We start from the raw sequence: 14665 nt of genomic DNA on the forward strand, positions 1-14665 counted from the left end.
ATGGAGATCGCGCTGGTGACTTTGGAGAACGGCGGCACCACGGCCATCGCGGGCGGCGACGATGCCGCGGCCCCCGGCGGCCGGGCGCGCTGGCGGGGCAACTTGCTGCACCTCGCCGGCTCGCCGCAGCTGAGCGACGGCAAGGAGAACGCCCCTCCGCCGCCGCCGCCCGCGGGGGACGAGGAGCGGGAGCGGCCCCCGCCGGGTCCCCGCGCGGGAGGCGGCGGCGGCGCGAGCGGCCCCGACGAGCGGCCGGCGGAGCTCCGCGCTGCCCTCGCGCCGCCGCCGCGGCCGCCGCCCCGCGCCCCACGCCCCGCCGCGGACATGGGGCCGTCCGAGGAAGGGGGACACCGCCGGGGCATGGCCATGGCTGCGGCCGGCGATGAGGAGGAGGAGGCGGCGGCGGCCAACCCGGGCGCCATGCACCATCAGCGGGTGCTGATCAACATCTCGGGGCTGCGCTTCGAGACGCAGCTGGGCACCCTTAACCAGTTCCCCGACACGCTGCTGGGGGACCCCGACAAGCGCATTCGCTACTTCGACCCGCTCCGCAACGAGTACTTCTTCGACCGCAACCGGCCCAGCTTCGACGGCATCCTCTACTTCTACCAGTCCGGGGGCAAGCTCCGCCGGCCCGTCAATGTCTCCATCGACGTCTTCGCCGACGAGATCCGCTTCTACCAGCTGGGTGAGGAGGCCATGGAGCGCTTCCGGGAGGACGAGGGCTTCATCAAAGAGGAGGAGAAGCCCCTGCCCCGCAATGAGTTTCAGCGCCAGGTCTGGCTCATCTTTGAGTACCCCGAGAGCTCCAGCTCAGCCCGGGCCATCGCCATCGTCTCCGTGCTGGTGATCCTCATCTCCATCATCACCTTCTGCCTGGAGACCCTGCCCGAGTTCAGGGACGAGAGGGAGATGCCCGTACCTCTGCCCCCACAAGGTGGAGGTTTAAATGACACGCCCGGGGACTCCCCACCCATGCAGCCACCCAGCAGCCTGGCTGACCCCTTCTTCATCATTGAGACCACCTGTGTGATCTGGTTCACCTTTGAGCTCCTCGTGCGCTTCTTCGCCTGCCCCAGCAAGCCCGAGTTCTCCCGCAACATCATGAACATCATCGACATCGTGGCCATCATCCCCTACTTCATCACCCTGGGCACCGAGCTGGCCCACGAGCAGCAGCAGCCCGGGGCTGGCAGTAGCAATGGGGGTGGGGGCCAGCAGCAAGCCATGTCCCTGGCCATCCTCAGAGTCATCCGCCTGGTCAGAGTCTTCAGGATCTTCAAGCTCTCCAGGCATTCCAAGGGGCTGCAGATCCTGGGACAGACTTTGAAAGCCAGCATGAGGGAGCTGGGCCTCCTCATCTTCTTCCTCTTCATCGGGGTGATCCTCTTCTCCAGCGCTGTCTACTTTGCTGAGGCCGATGACCCCGAGTCTCATTTCTCCAGCATCCCTGATGCTTTCTGGTGGGCTGTGGTAACCATGACTACTGTGGGCTATGGGGACATGAGACCTGTCACTGTGGGGGGCAAGATTGTGGGCTCCTTGTGTGCCATCGCTGGTGTGCTCACCATTGCCCTCCCTGTCCCTGTCATTGTGTCCAACTTCAACTACTTCTACCACCGAGAGACTGACCACGAAGAGCAGGCTATCCTCAAAGATGAACACAGTAGTGCTCAGGGCAGCACTGTGGGGGGAGAAGTGAAGAGAAGACCCAGCAAAAACTCTCTGAACAAATCTGTTGTGCACTTGGAAAACAGTGAGGAGTTCAACAATGGCACCAGCTCCTTAGAGAAAGCAAATATCAAAGCAAAAAGTAATGTAGATCTCAGAAAATCCCTCTATGCTCTCTGTCTGGACACCAGTAGGGAAACAGACCTGTGAGGAGAGGAGACGGTTAGAGTTCAGAGGGGCAGAAGGATTTTCTGGTGTCAGAAACTTGCTACTATAATTACTCTTTTAGTACCAATTAGTTTTTTAAGTCAGGCTGTACTTTATAAATTGATCACTGTCCTGAGCAGTACTCCAGGAATACATGTTTTTGTGGTTTTTTTCCATGACACAAAGGGTAACCTATTTTTAAAATAGACTAAGAATAAGCTACACTCCATGATGCAGGAGCTGGTAAATTATGACAGTGAAAAATCTAATTTGTAGAAACTTATTTTACGAATGACCATTGGTTTTGAATGGGTAATTTGTAACCAATTCAGTTGCTCTGAGTCTAGTGTAAAGAACTGGGGGAATGTGTGAGTGGAGAATGAATGGATTGGGGATGGGAGGGAGGAGGTTGAAGGGTTTTGTATTACAGTTTCAAATTGAAATTATTCAAATATATTTTGTATCTGTATGACTGTATTTATGGTTGAAAGGAGATTTCTTATTCCTGTGAAATATGATATCATTAAAGCACTAGGAACATTAGCAAATCAGCACTTTCTGAGTTTTCCAGTAGTGATCAGCACAGATCTGGTTATCTTGTATGTGAAGTGAATTTGGTGCTTTGAACCCTAGAGCAGAAAACTTCTATTGTTACTGATATGTTAGTTTCTTGTGAGCCTTAAATTATTAAATATTGTAGATATACTTCTTTATAATAATTTTATTAGGTACCTTCCTGTTTCAGAATTTCTAAGTCATTCAGTCATGTGCTTACTGGCCCCACTCAAAAAAGTATATGCAACTTTTTCTTTTTTTTTTTTTTTTTTTTTGTGGTTTTACAGTTTTGTATCTTTGTTATATTGTTGAGACCTAAAGGAAAAAAAATACACTCTTCTGCTGTTACTGGTTGAAATCTAGTGCACAGCAAATCTAAAGTGATCTGAACAGATTTTCAAGTGCACAACAGATCAAAAACATGAGGGAGTGGATAGGCACAATGAGAAAGTAGAATATTGAGTGTAATATCTGCAGAACTGTTTTCATTGTACACTCGAGATTCCTTGAGTGTGTGTATCAGTCGCCTTTATGTATGCACACACCATTTGTGTACACAGTTCTCTGGTTTTAGTTCTCTCAGACTGGGAGTGGATGGCACTTCAGGAGTCGAACGTGGCATGCTGTGCTGCTTCAGCAACCATCGTGTGGCTTTTCTCTTGGACATGGATGAAAAGCACCAAGTTTTCATCAAAACACACCCCTGGTTTCTTGTATTTCCAAACAAAACCTTCTCAGTGCTGTGGATTTTACAGTTGAGGTGTTGAGAGACGAGTGACACCTTGCCTTCATCAGGATCACAGCTAACTCTGAAGACCGACGAAAAGTTGCTCCTTTAGCTCAAAGAGCTTTCTTACAATTTCTCTTGCAAAGGACATCTTTGTTTCCCCCTCCAACTTCTGTTGTATTGCTGAAGGATGGTCCATGCCTTTCCCACATCCTGTGGCACAGCAAGAGTAGCCGAGAAGAGAAGGCTTGATTGTCAGCATCGCTCAAGGTTTGTTTCTAACAAATTTTCTAATATAAATAAGTGCTCAGTGGGGATTATAATTTATTCAAGTACCTCATCTATGTCCTGAGAAAAATTGGGATCAGCTTTGCAGAGCAGCACTCTGACATTCTCTCCCCGAGACACAAATGCTGCTTTCCTGTCCCTGACCATGCTCTTTAATGATAATGCCGAAATGCATGATGTTTTTTTCTCTCCTAGTCAGTAAAATAACTGTCAAGCAAGTCATACGTTTCATTAACAGAGTGCTCAGCACAAAACCCAGGGCTGAGGGGAAGGAATTTGAATCTCATAATAGAGAGCAGCATCTTTCACATTAATTTTCGAATTTTAGATGTTGGTTTCTTGGTTGGTTTGCTTCTTTAGTTAGATGTGGAATGAGGTGGTAATGTGCTGAGGAGCTGTCTAAAACAAGACTGACAGGAAAAGCATCCAGTGCAGCTGCGCTCATGACTCAGGGAGCTCTCCAGTTTGCCTTGGTGGGAGCTGTTGCACCAGAGGGAAGTGAAGAATGAGCTCTTTGGTGAGGATGAATCTCAGCTGAAACAAAGTGGTGTAACTCTGCCACACATGCTGAGACCTAGGTCACTGATGGGCTTAGAGTAAGGCTTTTTGCTCAGACAAGGGCTTTGATTTGCTCTCGGCGATCATATCCATCTGACTGGCCTGAATAAGCACCAAACAACTGCAGTGAGTCTTTCAGGATAAAGTTTTGAGGTGGTCTTGCTGAAACTACTACCCTTCCCTGCCTGACCACCAGAGTGTGGTCTTCCAACTGAGTGTTGTGTTGGATTGGGCTGTTGGCTCCTCTGAGGAGGGGCACTGTGTCCACACAGCCACCTGTTTGGAATCTTGTGTAAGGATTTTAGGGATCTGGATTACATCTCAAAAGTGCAGCAAGCTGATAAAGGTGAAAGTAGATCAGGGCTATGGGGCATGGGTCAAGCTGATCTTGGTGAGACAAAGGGAAGGCCTGGTTTTCCCCCTCCTTTTTTACTTTTTTTCTTCCCACCATTTGTCTTTTTCACTGAACTGGTTCTCTCCTCATGGAATTACAAGTTCAAGTGCTGCCTTCTCTTCCTGTAGCTGCCTGAGCTCACTCATCTGATAGGAAATTAAATTCAGCCTTCTGTTGGAATATGCTATGTTTTTCCATAACAAAACAACAGAACTTTCCAATAGAAAGAAAACAAGTCATTCTCAAAGTATGGTTAAAAAATTTTGCTTGGCTTGGGTTTCTAACATGTTAAGCACAGTTCAGGCAAATTTGGTATTGACATCTTTACAAATAAATACATTATTTCTATTGGCTTATAAGGCAGTAAAGGATTTGCTTTCTAATTACAGGTACTGTGCCAAGCACTGAGTAATGTGACCCGGAACATGGTCTGAACCCAGTTCAACAGAGCATTTAGCACAGACACATGCTTAAACCAACACAATTTTCAGGAGGTGTTTTAGATGCACTGATTTTTATGATTTTGAGGTTTGAGATCCTGAGTTGGACTTGGATGTTTCTTGTGGGTCCCTTCCAGCTCCAGGTATTCTTTGATTCTCTGATGGTTATTTAAAGATAAGTTATAAACAGGACTGAAACCTTGAAGCCATGGATTCCCCTTGGATTTTGGGGTAAATATGTGGGTACATGTTACAGTCACTTAATGTGCTGATGCAGATTTGTGCTGCAGAAGAGTATGAGTGTAAGAGAGAAATGAATCCCTCCAAGAAGGCTCCTGGAAATGTGAGAGAGGAAGAGAGTTTTCTCTTCTAGGCCCATCACAAGAAGGAAATACAACCTAACCACTATTGATTTTATGTTAACTGAACTGCAGTGAACAGCAGGCTTAATCAGACCTCTTCGCCGTATCAAAGGCATCAAGAACTTAACGAATAGCAAATCATGACAGATGTCAAAATCCCAAACAAACCCAGCCAAACAACAAACCAACACTTTTTTGTAAACTCTTTTGGCTAGGAGCTGCAACAGAAAAGCTCCCTCACCCGACACATGCTGTAGTTATTAATGGCTTGTCCTCTCATATGGGACACTGTGCACTAAAATGCATTCTTGGGAGTGCTGAAGTGAATGTTCATTTGGGTCACCAGTAATGTAAGTTTAATTTGCTTAGCCTGACCCCAAGGGGAGTCCACATTTCCCTTCTACTTTTCCATCATCCTAAGAAAGGATAAAACAGTGCCAAGCACTTATATAACACCATTCATCTCCCGGCACTCTGTGAACAATTGCACCACGCTCTGTGTGCAGGCAGGGTAAAGAAAAGGCTGGGGAGGGGACAAAGGCCTTTCAAAGGGGGACAGGGCTCAGAGAGGCACAAATAGGAGTGGGTTTCGCTGGACTGGGAGGTCTCAAATGTGGATCTCAGGAAAGAGAGATTCCCCCTGTGGTCTCTTGCATGGCTCTGGGTGGCTCTGCAGGCAAGGACTGGATGCCAGCAGCTGTGCACCATGATCCATCTGGTGGGGTCACTGAGCACAGAGGGGACTTTATGCTGCTCTGAGCAGCACAAACAAATCCCTCTTTTGTGTGCTCTTTTCATTTGGGCTCTGTAAGGACAACATGGCACTCCTGCTGACTGTTCCCTGGCCTCTCCAGCTGCACACACTGCTGGTCTGGTGGAGGTGGTGCTGAGACATTCTCCAGGCACTGCCCTTCACCTCCCATTAGGGAGCAAAGCACATGTCAGAGCACTCTCAGAGGGAGACACTTGCGCGCACAAAAAGTGTGGCTCTTCTGAAACCTATCTCAGAATCACTGAGGTTGGAAAAGACCTCAAAGGTCAGTAAGTTCGACCTGTGTCAGATCACCACGTTGTCAACTGAACCAGAGCACTGAGTGCCATGTCCAGTTGCTTCTTGAATACCTTTGAGTGTGGTGACTCCACCACCTCCCTGGGCAGCTCATTCCAATGCCTGACAACCTTTTCTGATAAGAAATTCTTCTTCCTGGTCAGGGTTAGAGAAGGTTAGAGAAGCTGGTGCTGAGGTCAAATGAGGAGAGCATTTAGTGGCATGTGACAGTGCCACTGAGCTGTGGTGAGGGACGAGCTTCCTCGATGACATCTGATCCAGACATTTAGCAAGATGCCATGAACAGGAGTGGAATTTGGCAGGGGCCTCAGGGTGGTTGCTGCCATATTTAGGGAATGACAGAAGGAGGGCTTTAAGCACCTCATCAAGACTTTGGCCTTGCCACTTAGCCAGCTGTGGGATTGGAATGTTGTGTGGCAGGCAGGGTGTGGGGAAGGCTCAGGAATAATGAGGCTGATTCCCCTGCAGGACAGAGGGGCAGCAGGGAGATGAAGCTCTAACAGCATCTGCCTGCCTTTGGTTCAGCTTTAGCCATGTCACTGAATGACTACCAGCCTCACTCCTCAGCTACAAATGTCCAAAAAATGAAATAGGAAAGGTCTTTATAATAATCTAACCTATGACCAATTAAAATCATTGTTCCAAAATTATTCTGCCATGACTTATGCTACATACAGCACCACTAAATATTTTTTTAGACTGTGCCATTTAGTCTTTTCACAGGTTCTGTAATGTTTGGGTTTTGATTACTTTGTTTGTAGTTTGCTTGTTTTGGTTTTTTTTTTGTTTTTTTGGTTTTTTTTTTTTTTTTTACTTTCTTTCTTTATGCATTAACTGGTCCGTAGTTCTTCTGATCACCTTGTTAAAGTTCTGTTTCTCTGGCCTAAATTTGGGACCTCAGGGTGCTGGCACCCTACAGTGGACCTCGGTCATGCCACCTGACATCAGTGTGTCAGCTCATTACACTGAATTTCTCCAGTAATTCTGTGGGCCCATTGACCAGAACATACCTAATATTTGTATGATGAAATATTGTGAAAAATGTGGTTATAGTAGCCATTGAGATAATGTGAAATAAAAACTTTTATGTTAATTGGAATAGGAAAAAAATAAAGCTGATAAGGAATTAATTTGAATTAGAAGTTTTGAAGAGAAATATCAGCTTATTTAAAGAAAAAGAAGGCTTCAAAAAGACAGAAAGTAGGTTTAGAGTGGATATTAGGCAGAATTTTTTCCCTATGAGGGTGATGAGGCCCTGGCACAGGTTGCCCAGAGAAGCTGTGGATGCCCCAGAAATTACCTGATCTAATAGTAAAATAACTGTACTTCCTAGAAGGCAACAGAGTGTTTTCATTAGAGCTTGGGCTTCCTAGCCCACAGTCTTTATGGTTACTGCAGAATTAATAATTTTCCAGATAGAATTTAAAATTTACCAAAAGTCAACTGCAAGTTGTCTTCTGTATAAATAATTCACAGTCATTAGGGGGATATTTCTAAATAAATCAGTTTTAACACTTGATTGACAGGAAGAAGAGAAAAAATCTTATTTCTGTGCTTCAGTTGTGGTGTGCCATGGAGATTGTAAGTTGCAATATTCTGGAAAACAGATGTGGCTGTCTTAAAATTGACATTGGAAAGAATGTTGCTGGAGAATTACCTTGGATGAAAACACGTAATAATTTCCCTCTCAAGACAGTGGTTGACTGACCTTCTCCAGTCTTCTGATAAGGCCAGTTTGGACATAAATGTTGAAATATAAGGTCTCTTCTCTCAAATCTCATGTCCAACCCTGGCCAGGAATGGTGGTTTCCTCATTCCTGTGGGTGAGGAATGCAATGAAACCTTGCAGCTCTTCTCATGACAGTATAGCTGCATAATAAATGCTTATCTCAGGTTGATGTTTCCATGAAGATGCTGGAGGAAAAGATGGGATTTAAATGGACTACATTGGTCTGAGGGTGTAGTATGTATAAGGAGCAGGTAAAATTTCTTCCTTTGCATGATTTCACTCCAGTGATGGTGTCCTAGCACGCAGTAATCCCCCTACAAAATATCACAAAATCCATATCAGGGCTTGCTTTGCTCTCTTCAGTTAGTAGGGATTGGTTACATTATACCATACTTAATTCTCTCAAGCAAGTTCAACACATTTAAAAATTCTTCCTCTTCCTCCTCCCTGCTTAAGTATAGGTAGAAATGGCTGTGATTGGAAAAGTGAAAAATTATTTTAATTATTTAAGCAACATAGACTTCTAATTCTTTTTTCTGTCTTGTTTAAAATGATTTGAAAATCTAATGGGGTGTGATTGAATGCGATTCATTTAACAGGAATTTGCAGAGTAAATTGTATGAGTTTCTCAGTTCAGAAAACACAGTAATTTTAGAGGCAGTGCTGCACAAGGGGGTTGTTAAAAGGAAGGCTATTGTGAAAATACACGGTGTTTTATTATGCAAGGGAATGGTGCAAAGAAGCAGGGAGTCTGGAGGGTGGGTGACAAAGCTTGTTCTGGGAAGGAATGCCCTCTAGCTTAAGCTTAGCCTCTGTGCTCTGGAGGAGAGAGCGTTCCTTTAGCCACAGAGGAAGCAAAAGGAAGAGCAGGAATCCGCAGCTGAGGTATACAAACATTTGACTGGCTCCCACAGTTGTCTCTGGGGGAGAGATTTCAGCCACTGGGTAAAACACCTGCACAGTACCTCTCAGGATCATGTTTTAAAAGTCTGCCCAGTTCATTTAAAGGATACAGGTACCTGCCTTCACGAGAACGTGCTGAAGTGTGGATCTAAGGCAGGCACTGGCATCTTCCTGCAGGCCTGGCAGAGTAAGTTCCAGTAACCAACAAAATTTGGGTCAGATTCCCACTTGTCTCCCAGAGTATTTCCATCTCAGTGATACATACTTACAATGGAGCAGAGTCTGAGAAGTGCAGAATTCTGGAGCACAAGAGAGAAGTCTCTCTGGAAAACTTGGAAACGCTGGGTATTTCAAAATAGCATTTGCACTGCTTCTTGCTAGTGGAAAACGGAGTAGCTCTGTTCTTAAAAAGGAAGCTGGATATTCCACTGAGGGGGAGATACAAATTCTCATAGACATGCTGACTGCATCTGTATTAGAAAATGAAATGTGCCCAGGACCATTCCCTGGCACTGAGGCCAGCTGGCAGGAGACCAGCTGAGCTCCTGCTGCCAGAGGCTCGCTCTGAAACAAGGTGTTCGGCACTCAGCCTGCTGGGCTCCTTCCTGCCCTTTGCTCTGCCCACATCGTGCCTAGGAGCTATAAGTCTGTACCCAAGCCTACCCAAGAGTGTGCTTGGGTACAGACTTACCAGTGTGACCAGGATCCTTGAAGTGCAGTTGATTGTGATTAATTGCTTGGGAACATTCCCTCAAATTCCAGAGAGGTGGCAGGTGTAAATACAGCCCTGCTTTGATGCCTCTTGCCCTCAGGTAATTTTTGGGGTATCTTAAAAGCTTTACACATTTCCCCCTATTGGCACATTCTTAAACAATAATCAGTCTCTATTCACTGAGAACAGTTATTCCTGCCAAAATCTGTTCTCATCTAATTCTGCTTCCACCTGCACTCATCTATATGCAACTTTAACTAAAAATCACCACACTCTTCCAGACACACAGAGAGGAGCAAAAGTGGATCTGACAGTGGGAATGGGATAGTGTTGCTTTGGTTTTAGGCTGATTTTCCTGTTTGCCTGGCCCTAGTGTAGGCTATATCTTGTGTTTCAGTCACTGCATCTTCTAACTCTGCTTAGCATTGCAGTTGAGGCCCTGGTGGCCATCCATATCCCCTGGTCTTGCTGTCCAGCAGGATGGACCACAAAATGACTGGAAATTAAAAAACAAAACAAAACAAAAACCACATTAAACAAAAAGGGGGTGAGGACACTCTGCATTCTAGTGCTGAAGAAACCAAGGACCACCCAGCACAGGCAGAAAGTGGGCCAGCATTAGAATTCTTCCGTGGCTTCAAGGTGAGCCTACATACCACTGGTCCCCAGAGAATGAAACATGAGTTAAATTCAGTCAGAGGGAGAAGAAAAAGCAAAGTTCCTACTTCCTTCTGCTAAAGTAGAAGTAAACTTCCATTTAAATTCTTTCCTGTAGTCATGGGTCTTGACAGCTCTAACTGCAATAGTTTAAGATGTCAATGCTGTCAACCACCCTAAGAAGATGGTAAATCACTCTGAAGGGACCACTAAGGACAAGTGAACCTATTGATGAGATTTTTCCTTCAGCAGATGTGTGGGCACATGGTTTAGTGTGGGTGTGATGTAGAAAAGACCAACAGAATGTGGAGGTTGGAATGCTGAGGTGCACCACCTGGGAAAAAGTGATGGAACTTTTTGTGCCAGGGAATCACTCCATGAGATCTGTTTCATCAAGTAAGTCTGAAAACTCTGTTTATTGTATTTATGTGTTAATATTTAGAGACAGGACACATAGTGAAAATGCTTATGTAGAAAACATGAAGATTTGCAAGAAAGCAAAAGTGTAATTCGGATGCCAAACACATCCTGGAAGTGAGCAGATGCAATCATCATCAGAGCCAGTAAAGAGAGGAGGGCTTTCTCATTATTTCCCAGAAGTACAGCAGTTGTAAAGCCATTTTTGCAGCATTCACGGAAACTTATATTTGAAATATCTCAGAAGCACACCGTGCACTCTGTTCACTCTGTAGCTGCATTTAGTCCTACTGAAGGCAACTGGATTCCATTCCAGGAATCCTGCTCAGATAGACTTGAGCTCTGCAGTCACATCCTTTGTTTTCCTTGACTCTTGACAGCCCAAATTAAACAGAAATCTCTCTTAGCAGTGAGGGAATGCTGTGGGCACGGTGTGGGAACAATATCACTTCTTGCCTGGCCTCAGCGTGGCCAAATGGCAGCATGACGTCCTGGCTACATTTGTCCCTCAGGCAAGGCAGGTGATGCTGGGGAGGGGTGTAAAGGGTCCAAATTTGGAAGAGAAAATAATCAGAGACTGATGACTGGAACAAAATGCTCAAACCAAAATGCTTTCTCCCCAGGGAAGCTCTCCCACAGCCAGATGCAGTGTATTTTAGCAGTCTGGATTTCGTTCCAGGACTGCACGTGGCTCTTAAGGTCCTGCCTGAGACTTTTTTTGTCTGATGTTGGGCAGCAAACCCAAATAAACAGGAAGTCAGGCCTGAACAGGAATATCACATATCATCCACTTCTCATCCCTGTAAAATCCATCCCCATTCCCTTGTCTGATTTTCTAATTGAATCATCATGGCTGTAAAATCACACTGTAAAATTTCCTCCTCTGGTTTGCAGAGAGCCCAGAGGAGGAGCCAGTATAACATATTTGGAATTTGTCTTCCTTTTTAGAAGGGGCTTGCATTTTGGGTAATTTTTTTCCTGGGCTAATGTACATCTGATATCAGACTCCCCAGATGAGAATGGTTAGACTGGAGCTGACATTTTTAGAAATATGTGCGAATGGAAAAATATCCTGGGAGTGCTGCCAGTGGCTGATTTTGTACAGTCTTAGTCTCTGTTGGAGAGGAACCATGAGCCAGGTACCTGTACTGAAAAGAAGCCTTGCTCATAAAGTGTCTTGCTCAGGTGTGTGCCAGACATGCCTTCTCAATTTAAAGAGAGGGCAGAAATTAATTTCAGCAGGCTGTGACTCAGCCAGGCAATATTCAATTCCCCTTCCTGATCAGATGACAAACAGCCTGTTAGCATCTTCCCCCAGAGGGAGGTACAATGACCAGAGAAGTTCCTGGCAAAAAATGGATTTTCCAAGGTTGAGCTGTGAAGTGGTGCAAACAAATCTGCCTGACCTGTGGCTGTTCCTTCTAGTTGACTGGGACAAGACAGCTTAGAGCTGAGCTGGTTTGCTGCAAGCCAAACCTGCAGCTTTCTAATTCCTGGTGAGCTGGTGGAATTTGGAGGATGAGTGCAGCTGATTCATGGTGCTGTGAATGTCAGCAATTTTTATAGGCTTTGTGGGGGGCTGGTGTTTGCTGCCTCATCAGAGCAAATGCCTTTTTGGCAGGTGGCAGGCTCCCACTGAGCTAGCAGGGGGTGGCACAGGGGCTAGGGCAGTGCAGGGTGGGCACTGAGGGCGCAGCATCAGCTCGTTACAGACAGACGGCTCCATCTCCAGCCCCTGCTGAGCTGCTGGCTCTGCGTCTCGGGGAGCCTGGAGCTGCTGCTCTCCGCTGAGGCCAGTGCTCAGGGAGCAGCTCTGTGTTGAGCCTGCCCTGCTGCCTGGCAGGATCAGAATGTGCTGAGCCAGCCCTGGCTGGGTGCTCCAGAGAGCCAGCACAGCTCTCCTCCAGCGTGGTGGGCACATCAGCCATCCCAAGGACAGTGGCAGGGTGCTTTCGTGCACACCATCCTTCTCCCATCCTGTCCTGGTTTAGGGCAAATTTGGGAGGAAACGTCCAAAGGGGCTCCTCTAGAAAGCAAATTCAAGCAGCCAGTTCAGGAAAATATTTCCTTGGAGAAAAGTGGAAGAACCCTGTTTATTTAACAGGCAAAGCATTCACCAGCACAAAAAAATTGTACAATGTTAAACAATAAAACGTCTTGCCAATCTGAAGAGATGACAAACTCAGCTCACTCAGTCTCTTATCATCCCTCCAGTGCTGGAAATGCTGTGGCCCAGCCTGGCCCCATGGGCCACAGATGTGAGCTGCCAGTGCTCTTCTGGGTTTTCAGTCACAGCAGGTTTAAACAGCTCCAAGAAAAAGAAAACCCACAGTCCAGGGAACTTGTCTGCCTCAGCTAGCTAAACACTAACTAAAAGCAATGGAGAGCTCTGTCCTGCTGTCTGTCTGTGCTGCAGAAAACACAGTCCAGGAGAACGATGCAGGGGAGCAAGTGCAGTTCCTGAAAACAAACTGTGCACTTTTTGTCTTCCCCCTTCACTCTCAGAACCAGTCTAAAAGGTGCAAAACTAATTTCTGGGCTAAACAGACAAATGGGGATATGAGCATCATAAAGTCACCCCAGGACACATCCCTGTCTCTCTTCTGCAGGCTCAGCAGGCTCTGCTTCATCATCATCATCTCCCTGCTGATTTCCATACTCCAGGCTGAGTGGATGGGGCTGTGCCTGGTGCTCCTTATTGAGCAGTCATCTTCAACATATTTATCAACCACCTGGATGCAGGAGTTGAAAGCATCCTTCAGCAGGGTGACACCAATATGTGCCATGGAGTATGTGTTCTGGCCCTGGCAGGGCTCCAAGGCTTGGTTCGTGTTGGGGACAGTTCCCCACACAGGGACACCGTGGCTTAGTGGTGACCTTAGCAGGAAATTCAGGTACAGCTATTTTCACACACAGTTGGCTCTGTAGAACACTGCAGAAATAAGTTTTTATTGGCTCTGCAGACAGCAGTGGACTGATCTGGGTTTGGTGTGGAGAAGGATTTGGTGGGTTTTTAGCCACTCTTTTGTTCACCAGTAGCTTTTGGACTTGTTAGCCATTTGCAACCAGCTTTCACAAAAGGACACCAGCCTTGAAGAAGATAAGGCTTCTTTGTTTACAGCTTTTGAAAAGGTAGCTGGCTGCTTGGGGAAAGAAAGACTGGAATTATAACTGCTTCTCTTAGGAAGAAGCTGTGACATGACCTGTCCTAAACTGTTGCTCTGTCAACACAGGAGAGACCGTGGTATGTTCACAGACTTCTCTGAAGTGCTACAAATGCCAGTTAGATGGGATTTACAGCAAGAAGCAGAGTTATGCTTAGAAATAAGACAAACAGTGCCTTGTATCTTGAGGCAGAGTTCCTTCCTTCCTTCCTTCCGACACTTCCTTCCTTCCTTCCTTCCTTCCTTCCTTCCTTCCTTCCTTCCTTCCTTACTTCCTTCCTTCCTTCCTTCCTTCCTTCCTTCCTTCCTTCCTTCCTTCCTTCCGACACTTCCGACACTTCCGACACTTCCGACACTTCCGACACTTCCGACACTTCCTTCCGACACTTCCTTCCTTCCTTCCTTCCGACACTTCCTTCCTTCCGACACTTCCTTCCGACACTTCCTTCCTTCCGACACTTCCTTCCTTCCGACACTTCCTTCCTTCCTTCCGACACTTCCTTCCTTCCGACACTTCCTTCCGACACTTCCTTCCGACACTTCCTTCCTTCCGACACTTCCTTCCTTCCGACACTTCCTTCCTTCCTTCCTTCCTTCCTTCCTTCCTTCCTTCCTTCCTTCCTTCCTTCCTTCCTTCCTTCCTTCCTTCCTTCCTTCCTTCCTTCCTTCCTTCCTTCCTTCCTTCCTTCCTTCCGACACTTCCTTCCTTCCGACACTTCCTTCCTTCCTTCCTTCCGACACTTCCTTCCTTCCGACACTTCCTTCCTTCCGACACTTCCTTCCTTCCGACACTTCCTTCCTTCCTTCCTTCC

At 46.5% G+C, this 14665-nt stretch overlaps 1 protein-coding gene across 5 annotated transcripts in view; it reads left to right on the top strand.

Moving 5' to 3' along the window:
- The window catches only part of KCNA5 (potassium voltage-gated channel subfamily A member 5), a 173195-nt gene continuing 158530 nt past the window's right edge, over positions 1 to 14665 (top strand). For all 5 annotated transcript variants that reach the window (XM_058021907.1, XM_058021906.1, XM_058021904.1 and 2 more), the window contains exon 1: positions 1 to 3430. In XM_058021907.1, the coding sequence (XP_057877890.1) occupies positions 1 to 1881 (1881 nt within the window). In that variant the 3' untranslated portion in view covers positions 1882 to 3430. The remainder of the gene's footprint in view (positions 3431 to 14665) is intronic.

Source organism: Melospiza georgiana, chromosome 4 (assembly GCF_028018845.1).
Source record: "Melospiza georgiana isolate bMelGeo1 chromosome 4, bMelGeo1.pri, whole genome shotgun sequence".
Classification (NCBI taxonomy): domain Eukaryota; kingdom Metazoa; phylum Chordata; class Aves; order Passeriformes; family Passerellidae; genus Melospiza; species Melospiza georgiana.